This window comes from Neodiprion fabricii, chromosome 6 (assembly GCF_021155785.1).
Source record: "Neodiprion fabricii isolate iyNeoFabr1 chromosome 6, iyNeoFabr1.1, whole genome shotgun sequence".
Classification (NCBI taxonomy): domain Eukaryota; kingdom Metazoa; phylum Arthropoda; class Insecta; order Hymenoptera; family Diprionidae; genus Neodiprion; species Neodiprion fabricii.
In genome coordinates, this window is record NC_060244.1 from 3,742,734 (window position 1) to 3,760,869 (window position 18,136).

Here is an 18,136-nt window from a genome sequence, read left to right on the forward strand (position 1 = left end):
AATTATTTAACCTCAAGATTAGTCTGAAAGCTTTTGAAATGTAAAAAAAATAAATATGAAAAAGTTGTACGAAAATCGTTTAACGTGACGGATGATTTTTCTCAACAAAAACAATACCACTGACGTTATATTGTAACAAATTCACCTGCAACAGCAACAGTAGCAGCATTGTGTACACTAGATCAAAATATCTATTTGGTTGGCGATATATCACCGGAATCCGTGGAAATTTCACTCTTGTGGAAGGTATCATCGCATTATATTATGTATGTATGTGTACGGGAGAGAAGAGAGACGAAGAGAGAGAGAGAGAGAGAGAGCGAGGGAAAGAAAAAAAAATAAAGGTTACATATGTATATGTATATATGTATACATGTGTGTGTGTGTGTATATTTTATATATATATATATAAAGGGGCAATTTATCGTTGTCAACGTGTATTCTTTGCGAGGAGGAGAGAGAAGAGCTTCTTGTTTCATAGATCCCCGGACCTTTTATCCGCGTTACGTATAGATCGTCGCGTCGCCCGCGGCGCGGCGGTTGCAGCGTCAGAAGGAAAAAGGCAGGAAAATAGCGAGGGTAGGTACGAAACCACTTGGTACGTTGGTGTATGTCATTTGTACTCGTAGGAGACGTGCATCCCGCTTAATTTTAACTCTTCTCGCGGTTGAAAAATGAATGAACCACTTCGCGCTTGACTTGTTCGCGTCGCTCGGTCTTCTTCCTCCGGGTATCGCTATGTAGCACCTCTGGTATAATCTCGACGAATGAGAGAGAGAGAGCGAGAGAGAGAGAGAGAGAGAGAGAGAAAAAAAGAGGACCGACGTATTTTTACGTATCAGCTCTCCGATAGCTTTGACCTGCGTACAGAAAGTTTCGAATTTTTACCATCGCACCCTTTGAAACATCATAGCCGTGATATCTGCAGGCTTTGCGGTTATCGATATTATACGCCGCGAGAAACAAAAAAAATTGAAAAAAAAACGATGTAAAAAAAAAAAAAAACAACAAAAAAAAATCCCGGTGTCTAGTTCGGTTTATATCAGCGCGGTAAAAAAACGCGCGAGGATTCATCACTTCTGCTCGAAACCGGACGCAATAATTCTCCCTGCTGATCGTTTTATAAGCTTATAAATTACCCGGTTAGTTCCTCCGCTGATTTATCGGCTCGAATCACCACTGATCACCCGGTTCAACGGTTGTGTATTAATTCCTCCGGTCATTCTTTCAGTCTCGCTTCTTTGATCCCGCATGAATTTAGGTATACCTAATCACGGCTTACGATCCCTTTCCTCCGGTTAACTACATCGGTCCGAATTTTCAATCTGTCTAGAAAAATGATTTCTTCTCGTTAAGCCGATTCAAATGCTGCGTTTCGCGTCACCTTACCGATTCTCCCGAGAACGAGGTTCAAAACGGCGCACCTAATCCGACCTGGCCGTAGGTACAACGGGCTCAACCGGAAGTACTATTTCAGCGTAATTGCGGGCGCACCCGCCCTCTCTCGTCTCGGCTAACTAGGTAGCCAGTAGTTCAAACTCTGAGAAGCCGCATGCACGCGGGGATCTGAAGCCAGATGGTTATAAATATTTCTCCAACTTGAATTTTCGAGAAACTTATCCTGTTGCGGCTGAGCTTTTTTTGTTTTGTGCTTTTCGAATTCTTACTCGGTCTCTGGATTTTGCAACGACGCGTTGGGTGCATGTATACAAGTCACGAGACTCGACTTGAAACGAGCCGGTATAAGTTCGCCGGCAGGAAGAGGGCCGGCAGGTTTCCTTGAGGATAGTAATCGATCTTCCGTACCGACTCGAGTCTGCTCGCGGTATCGACAAATTACACGGTGAGACACGGTCAGAGCCGACTGACGTCGACGACGGACACATCCGAGTCGTTAGTGCGGAGCGTCGATCCGTCACGCTTCTTCGCCTCGTCCAACCGGCCAGGCGTCCTTTTTTTCGGTGTAATGAATTTTCCTTTGCCACGCGAGAACGCCGCTCTTCGGCTTTAGGAAAAACGTCGAGATACTTTGCATTATTTTCCTCGGTCTTCTTATCGCGTGTCGTTAAAATTTTTACCACCAAGTGTTTGTCGTCGCTAATCGTTTGCCTGGAACGATTGAAAAGGGACGAAGGGACACGCCGAGCTTACACGAGAAGAACGAAAATAATTCTGGAGCCATCTGGCCCCGCGAAGACATGACGGATTGCGGCAAGTTTGAGGAAAGGCCCGTTGCAGCTTCGAGTTTCCCTGTGGTGCTTGAAACGGGATGGTATAAAGAGAACACCCTTAAGACACCCGGAAGGCCTGTATGTGTATATTTACAAACTGCGAGGGTTGCCAACTGGGGACGAAAGGAAGAGGATTTAAAGAAGAAACACGTGGAAATCCTCGTCCTTTTCGAAGGTTGTGAACGAGTCGGTTCTCACGAAACGGTCACTTCACCCTGAGGGTGTCGCTGAACTGCGCAGGCCGAGTCGAAAGGTCAGAAGCGTGTTTTAAGGGCGCCGCCGTTCATCGTGTCTCGTATTTCGACACCCCCGACATTCGATACAGGAGCGAGGAAAATTCGATGAGAGATCCGGAAGTCGGGTTTACAAAGCTTCGTTTTGGCATCGACGTCATCATCGTATCTGTCCGATCGGCGTTCTTTTCACGGCGTTAATCAAACGACGAGGAGAAGACCGGACAATGCGGCCAAGGATGATAAGCGGTTCGAAAGAGAAGAAAGAGCGACGATTCTCTAGTCGCTTATCTCGTCGCCGCAGGGAATTGGCGTATAGGTACAGCGAAACGGGGCGTGTACAGCACACCCTGCTCCGGAAGAAGGTCGGAGGAGGGAGAGGCTTCTTTTTCCTTACACATTTTCATCCCCTCGCAGGGATTTCGAAGAAAGAATTCCACCCGAGTGATCATACGAAGAGTCTCTCTCTCTCTCTCTCTCTCGCTCTCTCGCTTTCTATGGTTGGACAATACGTCGAGGGAAAGAAGGAGTGCGAGAGAATAAGAGGATAGATAAAATGATATAAGCCAAGATTTAGATAAGGATCTCCGTTCGAACGGGCCTAAATTGATGCGGTACGTTCGGGGGGACTTCTAATTATAATCTTGATGGAGATGGGTTTCGGAAACAGCTGATTACGTGTCCGTTTTATGTATCGCCGCGGTGCGTCGTTCGAATCTAACTTTTCCAAGGCACGCCTATCTACAGACGCCGTACAGACCTATGCGTACTCCTTGTTCACCCGTAACCTACTGCACCCGATGCGATGAATAACAATATATCCATGGTACAGGGATTCACACAGCCGAAACGTGCTTGTCGAGTGACTATCTAATTAAGATTTTAATGAAGATGTACAGCGGTAAAGCCCGACGGATGAACCGGCAGACTCTCCGCGTGCATGTCGGGATCCAGTAACGATGAAACCTACGGTATCAAACATGACGTGCCCCGCTCGAGTGCCCGCCTAAATACTGTAATCTCCTCTTTCAGCTACCAGCTACTCGACGCAACCTCCCCGTGCAAAATCTATATAAGTTACTCGGCAGCCATTCAAGCGGTAATGATTTCCGAGGCGAGTTACATATGCGCATAATCACACCAATCTCCATTTATATATATATACACACTGCACAAGTGGTCCTGTGTCTATAATACTCGTATACCTACACATCCGATACGGCCACGTGTACGTTACTCACAATTAGAGAGGCGCGCATCAGTTCCAAGGTTCATTAATTTGTATTTTCATACCCAACAAAACTAACTGCATTATCCATTCGTCCCTTCATGGATATCTGGGGAGCCTGCATGCACCCCACGGTTTTCCCTCCTAACCTTCAAAAGAATTTCATAAAGCATAGTTCGGTGGCTCGGGTTAGGGAGGATTTTTTCAATAGCTCAACTTCGCGTTGCTATGTAATGCTCTCCTCCTGTCTACAATAGATGCGGCTTCTGCCACTGCTGCTGCTCTATACTCGTCCGAAGTGCTCACGGGTACGTAGACTGGCTGTTCATCAATTGGAGAAGGGGGCTCTCTAACTCTATACATATATGTGATACAAATACGTAACCTCGGGCGTACGTATACGGGGTGGCGAAGTATTCCTGGATCAAATTTCCCCGCGTAAAAACTCCTCTTCCGAACAAACTTCAGCGAAGAGGTGTATTTTATACCGTAGCCCAAAGTATTGCCGCGCTGCAATTGCAACTGAAAAGTTTTTTTCGTACAGACAATATGAAATCAGGTCAGGATCCGATCCGTATAACAAGGATGTAGCCATAGTATAAGCGATAGGATTTCTGAGAGGTCGTTTCTCATACGCGTATAAACGATGTATGGTATTGGTAATATTCAGTACAAAGAGGGCCTAGTCCACACATCTGGTGGGTTGCAGCACTGTAAGCACCGTGTTCAAATACCCGTGAAGACCCCGCTTAAACGGTAACAATGCATCGATGAATGCGACGGTTAACTAGCTGCCTGCATACACCGCCGTTGCCACATACCGTGTAAGACACGTATAGTGTACGATGTACACACGTTGCGCCGTGTTATAGGAAGACCGACATCGTGCAGCGGCGTCGCGACGCCTGCAACGTGTGTTGTTACCACGTAGCAAACGCAGTCAGTTACACGCTGTGCCGAGTATCGTACGAATTGCATTGTGCCCACAGTGGGCGACTCTCTCTCTCTCTCTCTCTCTCTCTCGCTCTCTCTTCGGCAATGGTGAGGGTGTCGGTCCATGGCGACGTCTAAAAGGATATTGATGTATTGCCCGGTTGATTGGCCCTCCCGGATAACGCGAAGGTTAAATTCAATCGTAGCTACGAAACTAGGTGGTTCAGTTGTGCGGTAAGTAGGTATGCCACGTTATTTTGTTGCAACACGCCCGCGGTTTGTCACCGTGAAATTGAGAGAGTCAATGGGTTTTATTTTATCCTCTTAACCCCTTTTCTAATATCCTTTGTCGCTGAACCCACCCGTTTCCGAATTTATTTTTTTCTACCTGGACCGTTAGCCGCCTGTACAAATGTTGATCCTTGCTGTTTGCTTTTTGCAGTTTTCCAACAGCTGCGAATCGCTACAAGGGGCGAAATGTGATTCTATTCTGAATTTGTTGGTATACTTTTTTTTTTTTTGCGTATCTAATCTACCAATGGGAAGTACAAGTTTAATTCTCTCGAGCGTGGGACGTCCGAGATTAATGAGCGAATGATCGGAGGCAGTTCTTCTCTTTTCCATCTGTGCTACCTTTCTCTCTTACTCTCTCTTTCTCTCTCTCTCTCTCTCACTCGAGTTGGTATCTAGTAGGACAAAAATTAATTGTATCAAGAGAAATGCACTTAACTAATTGCTCCTTGTTGGTAAACGTCGGTGTTGTATATCCGGGAATGATCAAGCTCCGTGGTACATCTTTCTCCGTCTCTTCTACGGACCCCGGGGGGTTTCTAAGGGAGATCAACTCCACTCTAAAAGCGTACGTATATAGAGATACGTGTTGCGCAACGGCTAGATAAATTGAACGAGCTCATACTACACAGTTTCAATTAAGCGATTGACGATAACAGTTTCGTTAAGGATCACCGCCGTTCTATGGGGGAAAAAGTATCGTACGTGCGCTTAATCATCGCCACGGAATAAATTTCGGGGGCATTAGTTATACGACTTGGTGCGACATTGCGGCTCTTGTATTTCGGTGTCACGAAACAATCTTATCATTCACGTTGGCTACACGCATTAGAGTCACTTCACGATACTCGTTTATTCGGTTTCGGACTAGCTACAAATGCATCGCTGTGTGTCTGTACGTGTGTCACATACATGTACGAAGTTTACCGTAGTGCAGCACGTAGTGCATACGAACCGCGGTGGAGCTGCGAGGTGACACGGAGTCAGTAAATATGTTCACGGTCGTGAGAGTGAAGTTAGTAAGGTTACCGTAACGTTTCATGATTAGAAAAAAACCACGACAAAAAAAATATGCTCATATTTTGCAAAGTCATTCTAAAATCGCGCGATAATGATTTTTTCCTGATATTTCCTTATAGACAGAAGTGTTTGTACGATTTTATCTCGTTGCAAAAGGGGAAATTGGGAACCATATCATAATCACACGGCGGTAATTAACTTCTGTACGATCATCGAGCGCTGAAGGACGTCGACCGCGAACCTAAGCCAGAGGGATACTTTCTGGTCACGTTTTTCGCCCTCTTTCGAAACTCTTTCGTTTTTACCCCCGAGTCGTGATCTCACCGACCTACCTGCACGCCCACCTCGTAATCGGACCAACACCTATAAAGGTTATTTAGGGCCTTACCGCGCAATTAAGTCAAGGCGTGGGACATAATATCGGGCCTGAGTTATTGGGCCATAAATTTATCGTAGGCCCTGAGCGTGAACTTGTCCAACGACAATGGAGACCATTGTGCTCTTACTGCTGCTGCTGCCGTTGATGGTGGTGATGGTGGTGATGGTGGTGATGGTGGTGATGGTGTAGGAGGACGCGGAGTTTCGGAAGGAACAGTACCTACGTACTTTCCGAATATCGCCGCGTTTACGTGTGGGAATTTACGTGGGTGGTTGTGAATGGGTAGTAGGTACAATATGCCAGGGTATACACGGATCGGCTAGCAGTTGACGCGGCAGTGCTTTTATCATGCGAACCTTTCACGATTTTCCACTTTCAGCCTCGAGATTCACACGCACTTGTCAATTAATCTCTTTGTGTCCGTGTAAGCGCGTTTGTAACAGACAGATACGCGGATACCGTGTCTACGTATAATGTGGAAGTCGAGATCGGACGTCGGGGATATTGGATGGTTCAGTGTGTTAGGGAATTGTCGATGGGCGTTCGGCTGGAAGAAAATATCGATGCGAAATTGGAACGACGCAGGAACCGAACGCTTTCGTCATCGACAGTTCGTACCAACAAATCCTCTTCGCTCTTGCGGGGGTTAAACGTTGAAAACAAATCTAATGCATGGAATGGTCACGCCGTTAGATTCGTAAAATCAAATTACACATCGTTGGGTGTAAAATTGCGGATGCCAGGACTGAACGATGTCAGGGTTTCGCGGGAGCGAGTGATTGTACTGTGTCGACGTTGCGAAGATTTAACTTTGTTTCGTTGAAAATGAAAGGATTTTTTTCGTGATTCTTCGAGACATTGAATAATAAATTTTATACCTTGCCGAGACATTCTTCAGAAATATGTATAATTCAACAGACTCTCACCGTTGACTGCATCTTTATTTTAAAATGAAGAGTCCCTTCGAGTACAATTCATGTATCATGTTTTTTTTTTTTTTTTTTTTTATACGCTGCCTAATGTGAATTTGACAATTTGTATAACAGTACCTTTTGTAACCCCGAATGATTTACCGTCTAATTTACCATGAAATATCTTTCTTTTTTCTTCCGTTTCATTCCTCCGCGGTCTTGTTCGATGCCCGAGGCTTTACGCCGAGCTGGCACGCTGTTATCTCGTTTTAATACGTACAGATCTTGTACGTCGTTTGAATTAAATATTTAAAATTAGTCGAATTTTTCAACGTACGTTCTCCTCCTTCGTGTCTCTTTTTTATTCCCCCCCCCCCCCCCCCCCCCCCTCATTCGACAAGACATATAAGCGACTCAGTGCCCCGGGGCACAGAGTGCGAGGGGAAGAGGGAGTGTCGTTTATTTTGTCTCAACTCTCGTCCTCCTCGTCCTCGTCGCAGCAGCGCTCCTGGCGTCTCTCTGGCAAATATGACATCGTGGTCGGGATCGATGGCCCATCCGCAGACCTGCAAGGGGAGCTTTCCACCAAACGGAGGGTCGCGTCCCGTTCGCCGTGAAGCCTTGCAGGCCTTCCTGAGTCCTTATTATCCGGAGATGACGGGCATTCTTACCTACGCAAATATACGTAGTACATACATACATACATACATGCATACATCCTCACTGTACGCGTGTCTGTATACTCGACACGTACGGGGTGCTTCTGAGCAAGCATGGAAACGAGTATCGGGTCGAGCTACCAGTCAAGTTTCCCCGTCTTACCCTTGACGCCGAGAATACGGAATCGTTTGAATATGTTTTTTTTTTCCTTTTGTTACCCCGATTTTGAGAAGGTGCAAATCTTTTCATGTATGATTTTAACGCGTTTGACCAGCGTTTTTCCAATCTTCTTAATCCTCTTCTTGGGGGTGCTCGACGACTCTGTTCAATTTGCGAGATGTGATCTGATACGTCTTTAGATTTCTATGGGGACGTCTGCGGGCGAACTTGTAATTACTTTGGGCCCGAGGTACCGGAGAAGTTGACGTTTTATTTTATTCGGGGATTGACACGGATATCGACAGATGTAGTAACGCAGACTCCGCGAGTCTTGGTCTACGTCGTCTCTCTGGCACACGCGTCATCCGAAACGCCAACCTTCATTCCCAATCTTCGATTCATGGATTGCGACTTTCTGTCCACGTCCTCCTTTTCTCTCTCCCTCTTTCTCTTTGAACGATTCCTGGAAAATGTGATTGCTGGACACCCCTGGAAATCCATTACCGAAACTCCTTTGCCAAGCGACAGCTTCAGGTTCTCAGCTCTTTTATTCTACTTTGGTTCACTTCTATCGAAAGTCAGTATCGAACATGAACCATACAGGTATGTTGTCTCACCTTGCGAGGTTCAATTTCGAAAAATTTAATCAGAATTTGATAATAATCGGAAGTTGCGTGAGCCCGATTGGGGAAGAAATGTTTTCAGGATCTCGTCAGCCGTTCCCTAATATTTATAGGCGAGAGTTTCTCGACGGCCTCGGTTTGTCTTTGGAATACGAAAAACGAAAGGGGCTGCAAAGCGAGGAGTGACAGGGCAAGAGACTGCAAGAGAAATGAGAGGAAGTTTATGCGCGGCCAATTACCGGGGGGAGCTGAGTCCCTGAGAGGAAGAGAAGGCGAGAAAGATTGATAGAGATAGAGAAAGAGAAAGAGAGAGTGGAGCCGGAGCAGTAAAATCTGCAACTGTTTTGACGCATCCCCGCGATTCACAGCGGGAAACTTTGTATGCCGGAAGAAGCTGCGGGAGGGTCGTGACGCCTTCCTAATGACGGTATTACATTTATTTATGGGCAACGCAGCCTCAGTTTTCCAGATTTCGGCAAGGTGTCGGTTTATATACCCGAGGGAAGGATGGAAGCTGAGGAGCAGAGAGCCCGGAGATTTTCGTTCGAAACTCGAGCTTGATAGATTTATTTTCACAAGCTGGGTAAAATCCTCAACGAGCAGGGCTGCATGCAGGGGAGAGAAGGATGAAACGGGGTGCAGCGCGAATTTTTAACGGGCCGAGAAAGACGCTTAAAAGGATTCGGGGATCGGTATCTGGTGAATGTGAAACTGGAGACGAAGGGACCGTAAGAAACAATCTTCTCGAAAAATTTGTACCATCTCTCGGTCTACGAATACCAACGCACTGTTGATTAATTAACTCCGGTATATGGTATACGTATACGTACCTATATAGTATAACAAGTATTATTTTTATAACGTTTGAAGGAGAATTTATCTCCTTAATTGAATGAATAGAACCCTGCAGTTATAAGATATGAAGTGGAATAGATTGGCACCAAGGGGGACTGAGACCGCTTGTTATTATTCGGGGCAAAGCTTGTTTTATAAATTACGTTTAATCGTAAGTAACTACGCTTGACAACCTCCGCATACCCACATGCATAGTCATCACGAATGGCGAGGGAACTACCGAACACACGTGACGTTGAATTCGAAAGTGTTTTGTAGAAAACATGCAATTACTCGCTGCGAAAATCGATGATCCGTTCACTTTGTAGAATAAAAGGCGACAGAGTTTGAAACCCCCCTCGCTTCTCACACCAACCGCATTCACCGGGATTAGGGGGGGTATCCTAATGACGTGGAACAGTTTTCCACGGCCAGAAATCCCACTGGGACGTAGGGGAATTGAAGGGAGGGATTTGATCCGATGTAAAATCGATCGAAGCTTCAACGTTAAATTTAATGCACTCAGTTTTTCAGCGTTATACATATACATAGCGGCTGGTTTTGTATTTTTCAAAATACATCTCGCGAGTCTCTCTTCCTGCGACTTTACCGGAGATATTTAGAAACCCATTGTAAAAGCTTGATATGTATACACAGGCACGCGCGTATAATGTATATAAGCTTTACGTATACATACGCGAAAGTATACCTATATATCGCCGACTATTGATACGCCAGCGTTCCATCAGGATTCTGTTTTTATTTAATATGCCCTGGCATTATATGAAAAGGTAATATTAGCTCACCCCCATCCTGGGCCCACAAACCCTATATAGCTTTTCATCGTCTCGTCGCTCATCCCGGTGAAATATTCATCGGGGCAAATTGGCTGTTGTTCTTCTTCATTTTTTATTTTTTTCTTCATCCCCCACCCCTGCGTTTTATTCCTTCCACACTCCACCCCTCTCTCTCTCTCTCTCTCTCTCCCCCTCTCTCTCTCACTACACTTTTTCATCTCGATCAGTCTGGCTGCGGGGCGTCGCCTCTTAATTAGAAATATTTGCTCAACTTTGTGCGGATAGAGGAGACAGGAGGCTACACACCGAAGCCACCATACCGCGATATTCTCTTAACGAGCACGTGTGACCGGAACAAACTGCATCCAGTACACCCGGAAAAGTTATGCTACACACACGACATACACACACATTTATTCCCGAAAGCTAATTCCTCCTCCCTCGTTGCAGCAAGGTCTGCTATATGCGTGTACGTCATATAGGCGGACAGGGTGCGGTAGCGAGGAGAAGGAAAAAAATAAAAACAAACGACGAAAACTTTTACCGGGAAATTTTAATTCCGCGCGGCAATAACCCCACTTCTCGCGTTATTGACAATAATCTATAGTGCGCGTGGATCGAGTACATAATTAGTAATTTGTACGTCAAATAGAAGCTTTTCGACGCCTCTAATGAAACCCCGGCGGTGGTATACCAAACTGCCGTCGGTATACGATATGACAAAGCTGCAGCGATGACGTCGATGGCACAGTTGATTTCAAATTATTTAATTAATGTATTCGAGGGTAATGCTCTGATAATATAACCATGGTATTGGAAACTCGCAGGCGGGACGGGAAAGGGGATCGGTTTGTTGGTCACGAGTGTCGTTCGGCATTATAATCTTGTATTATACGTATACCTGTACTCGGTGTAAAATTATTTCCCCCGTCAGAACCGTAATATATGACGTTCCAATATCGTGTGAAATAATCAAGTTTAATTACCTATCCAACATACGCGTCGTCCGATGACGATATACCTGTCAAATTTTGTTCCCATTCCCCGATGCGGGTCAGATTTCCGTCAAAACGATAATTGAAACCCGATTACCTGTACCACCTGCTCGCGTGCCGAAACGGTCAATCGAATCGAGTTTCGCTCGGGGAATATTCTTTATCGGTTATGGAGTTTTCATTCGTTTAGGGATAGAAAAAAAATTTGTATTTTTTGGCGCAAGGTATTTGTGGGAATTGGTGTAGCTTAGGTGTATTCAAATTTTTAAGCGTTCAAATGATCCGAAGAGACGCGAAGCTCGAAACTTGAAAGGTGTGCGGAAATTGATTGGGGCATGCCATCAGAAGCGTTGAGTTTATTTTTAGGCGTCTTTGAAGCTCCTTGAAGTGGAAGTCACTTTTACCTGCTGATCGACGCCTCGGGGAATTTAAAATCCTTTGAGATATATCAGCCTGCGAGTTTGAAGGAAAAGTTTTTCTTTTTCTTTTTTTTTTTTTCTTACCTGCCGAACAGGCCTACTGTTTCTACTGGAACTAAATCCTAAAATAGAATTCTCGGAGGCTCAGAAAAGACGGTGTCGTGGAATCAATCGCTGAGACAATGCCACAAGATTTCTTATTTTCTATTCCCGACATCTTAATTTCGAACGTCAGAGACTGCGGCGACTTTGAGCCGGTCCCAATTATTTTCAATTTCGAAAAAAAAAAAAAAAAAACGTTGACGTAGCCTGCGGGAGAATCTATTCGTGATAAAGCAAGAAACGAAGGCGCAGAATTATTGCGTTCATGGATGTGTTCGAATAAGTGTAATTTCTTTTCTGTTTGTTCCGTCCACTGATTTTTTTTCCTGCGAGTTTCGTTTTTTCATTAAATTTTTTTTCATAACTCCTCTCTTATTCGTCTCGAATATTTCTTTCTCTCCTCCTCTCCTCAACAAATCATGATTTTATTAAATTGATACAGTTTGTTTGTAAGGAAAATATAATTTTGTTAAAAGTCGTAAGCTGGCTGCCGTTGCGGAAGATGCCGATGATGTCGAAACGTAGCCATATTATTCTACTTAGTCGATGGATAAATACACCCTGACTTGATACTGTCTCTCTTTCAGTCTAAATCAACCCCAACATTTCTCCTCTATAGTTGCAGTTTTCACCTGCTGCAGATGGCTAATTGTCGGATGAATTTCACCGCGTGCATAGAGAGCAGGAAATTGCTATGTATTAACTTTACAGTCTGAGTAATTATACATGTACGCAGTTGCACAGAGACTCAGGAAGCGAGAGAGAAGTGGTGGAAAGTTTGTGTAGGTTTAAGACGTATCAAGCTTGGCCGCGTTTTCGCGTTGTACGAGGGCTAGAATTACACGGAGACGAAGTGTTGACGGGAAATTTTGAATAATTTCGATGGAGCTCATCGCGCGAATTCCTCGGATATCGTAAAAGGCTTGATGATCGCGACTCAGCGAAGCTTTGTGCCACCACGTGGGGGACGTTCGAAAGCACGTTAACGAACGGTACGCTCCTCACTCGAAGCTCGAGGTGGATTCGAGGCCAACTGGGGTTGCTACGGCACTTCACCGCTGCAGGGGCATTTCCGGTGCAGCTTCACGTGCTTGCAATTACACGGGCATGAAATAATAACACGGAGAAACGACGCAGCCTCCTTCCTCCCCGTGAACCTCGATCAATATCGGACGGGGTGCAGGGCTGACGGTACGTCACGCTCTGAAGAGGAAACGTGTCGTTGAGGAGCGAAGAGAGAGAGAGAGCGAGAGAGAGAGAGAGAGGGTGGATCAGACCTGCGTGCATATTTATGTCCCTTGGAAAAGAAGAAGAAGAAGAAGAAGAGGAGGAAGAAGAAGACAAGGAAGAAAAGAAACCCGCGCGGAAACGACACAATGAGTAAATGACACAATATTGCCGCTGCAGCACTTCTGTCGGTTGTACGTCAGGTACACGAATGCACACGGTCATAAAATGTGGGAGAAATGTTTGAATGAGAGTTCGAGGGAAAGAGAGAGAGAGAGAAGAAGAGAGGCTGTGTGCATCACCCACGCACGGCAAATGTGAACCATGACAAAAGTGCATAAAGCTGGGAGAAGAGGAAGAGGAAGAGGAGAAAGAGGAGAGGCACAGCAGTGTGTAAGAGAGAATGGAATAGAATGGGACGGGACGAAACGGAATGAAAGGTTGGCTTAGAAACTCGGTTTCTGTATAGAAACGGTAAAAGCGGTAACAATAATTATGAAGATAAGTAGGCTGACACTGTGCCGCGAAGACTTAAGGAGGAAATATTTCACCTAGAAAGGTGTCTGTGCGGTGCAGTTCTTTCGGTATACAATATAGACCGCGGAGGGGGGAGGACGATGACCAACGACCCACAAACACAAGGGGATCTCGAGGGTTTCACAAAGAAAACCCCCGCGTTTATATCGCTGTGCGTGTGTGTGTGTGTGTTGTAAAAATGAATAAAGAAAAGAAAGAAAGAAAGAACGAAAGTTGGGAAACGAAACCAGCTTTGCCATCGAGCAATGGGGTTACTGATTTCTCGACGACGCTTTGCAAAATTAAACTTTTGTCGCTAGTTTGTACAACCTCACGTTTCGTTATACGTACGGAATATATATTCACTAATTTTCAAAGGGGATGAATTCGGTCACAGAAATGAGGCGTATTTTAAAGGTAAAAAAAAATGGAAAAGCTCGCGAATTATTTGGTTCGGAATTTACCTCCTTGGATTCGAAAATTTGGCAAGTATTTGATTTGAGTATAGTTAGGTGTAATTCGTTATGTCTGCATATTTTTACATTTCTATACAGACAGACTTGTTTTGGACAAATTGAAACGAGAATGGAAACTTATTAGTTCGGGGATTTGGTGGGTTTCAAATGAAAACGTGTTCTTTCATCTACTGTTTCATTAATTGTAAGTCTATTTTATTGGCTCGCGTGGTTCAACGTACAGAAAATTGGTTTCTGACGAGTAAACTTTTGCTCATTGATACGCTCATAGTATATAATTGAGAAGAGAACCCTTTTACCACGAATAATTCAACAGAGTTCACTAATTTGTTCTTTCAACGTTCCACGCGTTTTTCTATCCTTCCTACGTGTATCGTATATAACGTGCATGATAAGTAAGAAATTTACCTTCGAATCTCTGATACCGAGCTTCGAATTCGGAGAAACGACTTTTTCCAGCTGATTTCATTCTCCTCGACAAAAAAAAAGCATCAATAATTCTGAGTGATTCCAGCGAATGGGTTCGAATGCAATTCCCTATCATTTCTCCGGGATGGGGAATTCATAGCTATCATAGGTACCTTGAACTGCATAACGCAGACGGTTGGATGACGATAATCGCAGTTACGGACCCAACGCGATGATCGGAACTCTATTGATTTGCGGATCAAGTCTGCCCTTCGCTTCGGCTCGACTCCAGTGCCTGTCCAGATAGGCTATATAAGCGAAGGATTGCATGTCTTCCCACTATGAAAAGACGACCAAGTCTATACGGGTAGACGCTACGACGATAATGCGGTACGTGTGTAAGAAGAGATAGGCGCTTTGGTTCCGTCCGTATTGTAAGCGTCATTGATTATCCTCTCGACCCCTTGTTTCACCGGGTTAAGCCGTTAGTAGGGAAATTATACTTATCTAGATTGTTCCGTGCCAAGAACTACCAGCGTTTTCCGAGCCACCCCATATGTAGGTGTATATGTATATATGTATATATAATAACGCAACTGTGTACGCATAGATATTGCGGTAGTTTTAATTACGTATCGTTGACGTGAAATTCAAGTTTTGTTATTGTTATACAGCGAGAGTGACGAATATTTATTGGGTAGGGAAATTTGTTGGTAAGCGCAAAGGACGTGTGTAACGATTTTTTATTTTACACAAAAGTTCGTAGGTTCCAAGTGTATCCAGTTGTACCGTGTTGATAGAATAATTCAAATTTATGCGAAGCAAATGCGTATACACGTAGACATACTACTTTATACGTATAACTCGAGTTGAGAGAATTAAATTTCATTCGGCTATTGAAACGTATTCGCAGAGATATTTTTACGAGTTATAGTGCAATGCGATGACAGGTATATTTAAGTATATCGTAAACAGTGATAAGATGTATACGATACTCGTATTTATTATAATCTTATTCAGAGCACGAGCTAATTGAAGAATTGAAATTTAAAAGGAATTTAAAGCTGCACAGATGATAATTATAAATAAATACGAGAAAATTTACAATATGCTACATGTTTGAATGAAAAATTGAAACACCGTTAATAATATCGTTGAAAAACAGAGTAGGTGATTAAAGTTTACACCACGTGTTGCCAGAGTTGTTGCTAAATTAAACACAGTTTGACTGCCTCTCTTGTTTTATGGTGACATATTTTCTTTCCGCCTCCCCAATTCATAACTCATGACGAGAGTGTGCGCGCGATGGTCTTTTCAGTTTAGTTTTTTTTTTTTTTTCTTTTTTTAGTCTTTCCTATTTCTTAAAAATTACCTCTCTTCTCTCTCGTCGCATTACCAAGCACTTCGATTATCAACTCTACGATTAATAATTCGGTTAAGCTCCCCGGGTTCTTTTCATCTCTTCATCCCGAGTACGTATAATAACGTCGCAGCTTGTTACACAGCCGCGCATCGCCCGGCAATTAATGCATCCGTTTGAGAGGCGCAGGAGAGAACACTTAATATATCCGTCCTGCACGGCGCGCGTCGCACTTGTCCACCACCTCCTATACACACACAAGTCTGCTGAGAGCCATGAGATTTATACACGAGTATAAATTTGCCCGATACAAGCTTATACGGACTTGCACGCTACCGGTCGCCCTGGTCCAGAGTTGCAGTGCAGCAACGTCGTTAACCTCTTAGCGAGTGAGCTGGATCGAAGCCACTGCAAGGGGATCCTTTCATCCGACACCATCGGGATCGTTTATCCACACCGCAGTGTGTGTTTTATCTATTTATATTTGTCTAAACTCGACTACGCCGCTTCTTCTTCGCTCATCGCACATCGCAACGTCGTTAGAGCAGCTTTGCGTGTCTTGCGCTTCGGGTAAATCTACGGATTCAGAGACTGTCCGAGATGAGCTGGAATTAAGCAGAATCTCCAGGGAACGCGCGTCGGTTGGCAATTTTTTGCAGAAATGCAGGGCGGATCGAGAATCCGAGGATTTTATCGAGTTGCACGGTGGGTATGACATGTACGGGGAGCAACACTCGGTGGAAAATTTTGTATCCTTGCTTCCTGTCATCGGAAAGCACGCGGATGAATTAATGATCAAAATCTTTCCCCCTGCGGAACTTCCGCGGGCGAATTAAGTATTAAAGGTTGCTAGCGGGGACCGAACTTTTTACCCTACGTACTTCCAACGTCAACGATCATTCTGCGTACCCCTATCAAGATCTAAAACGGGATGAAAATCAGATGAGAAAAGGTACATCGTGTATTTGAACGCCGAACGGCTCACCGTGAATTCTAATTCCGACGTAACGATAATACGATTCGCTTGAATGACGAATGGAGATTGCTTGGGAAAAAAATAAGCTTTAGGAAATCTGTAAGTGCTTCGCACTTTTCGGATCCTCGTCTTAATTCCGTTTCAATGAACTTGTAGAGTTCGCAGTTATACGATATGGGCCTTTTCGGTATGACGGTGTTTCTGTTGGGCAGTTGGTGTAAAAAATTTGTGCAGCTCATCCCGCGGGGATTCAAAGGGAACTCGTTCTCCGTGCATTCGTATGTATCGCTCCCCGTGATAAAGGGTTGCGGGGGTTGTGTAGGTGCCTACGGCAGGCCTGCACTCTGGAACATTTACAAAAAAAAGTGGAGAGAGAAATAGGAAAAATGAGGCTGGATTACAGTGGCAAAAAAAAAAAAAACGAAACATCGGGCACGTGTATCTCCCCTGCCTACATTCAAGGGGCTGATTCAATATTCGAACCAGTTGATAAAGTGAAAAGTGAGAGCGCGTGTGCATTTTGCGACAAGCATTCATTGCCGTCAGTGTATTGACCGAGAACCGTCATTTCCCGTTTGATTTTTTCTTCTTCGATTTTTTCTGCCTATACGCGATATGCGGTGCACGCGGTGGAAATATCGCAGTAATGTTATACAACCAACATCATTCCTCATTTTTTTTACTGTATAAACACATCATGGCCGTCCACTCCCGCTTCAGGATCAACATTCTGTTTGTTTATAATTTGGATATTCTCAACGCGGCATGTATTCAACGAGCCAACAATTGGGTTTGGGCTAACCATGAGCCAACCTTTGAAACTGCAGTTTTTAAACTCGTTTCGAGCTGAAATAATGATAATAATAACGAATTCATTATCTTATTCGAACGTTGGACGAACAGTGTTGAATTCGTTATGAGTGACTAAAAAAAACCCTCTGGTACCACAGTAAACGAAAATCAGATGAGTTCTGGATGTTGGATTATCATATTTGCCCTGCAGTCATAAGGTACAGTTTTTTTTAAAAACGACTTTGGATTTATGACCAGTAACCATAAGAACCATGCAACACTAATTTTTATTAAACTCCGTTCGTCCGTTCTCGAGATATCATCGTTTGCATTCGATTGTTTATAATTGTGTTATTCAAATAATTCGAAGAGTACTGATTCGATCAAAGCCAAAATCTAGTCAGTTCTAAGTTTGGAAAAGTTACCTCGATTGAGACCGAGATCAATAAAATTCGGTAATTTGTTCTCGAGATATCGTCGGACAAAAAAAAAAAATTTTTCACAAACGCACACACACTCACAGAGATGTCCACCTCAAAGCGATCGGAGGTGATTTTCTAGACTTC

At 44.2% G+C, this 18,136-nt stretch overlaps 2 protein-coding genes across 13 annotated transcripts in view; one reads left to right on the forward strand and one right to left on the reverse strand.

Moving 5' to 3' along the window:
• Nucleotides 1-18,136, forward strand: part of LOC124184409 — a 209,439-nt gene that overhangs the window by 48,151 nt on the left and 143,152 nt on the right. For 2 of the 5 annotated variants that reach the window (XR_006871189.1, XM_046574066.1), the window contains exon 1: nt 4,656-4,859. The exons of the other annotated variants lie outside the window; for them this stretch is intronic. Coding sequence is in view for 1 of the 2 variants with exons in the window: in XM_046574066.1 (XP_046430022.1) it covers nt 4,750-4,859 (110 nt within the window). In the remaining variant the exon portion in view is untranslated. Of the gene's footprint in view, nt 1-4,655; nt 4,860-18,136 lie in introns of those variants that run through there. 5 annotated transcript variants of the gene reach the window in all.
• The window catches only part of LOC124184400 (teneurin-a), a 514,944-nt gene that overhangs the window by 38,109 nt on the left and 458,699 nt on the right, over nt 1-18,136 (reverse strand). The window lies entirely within an intron of this gene.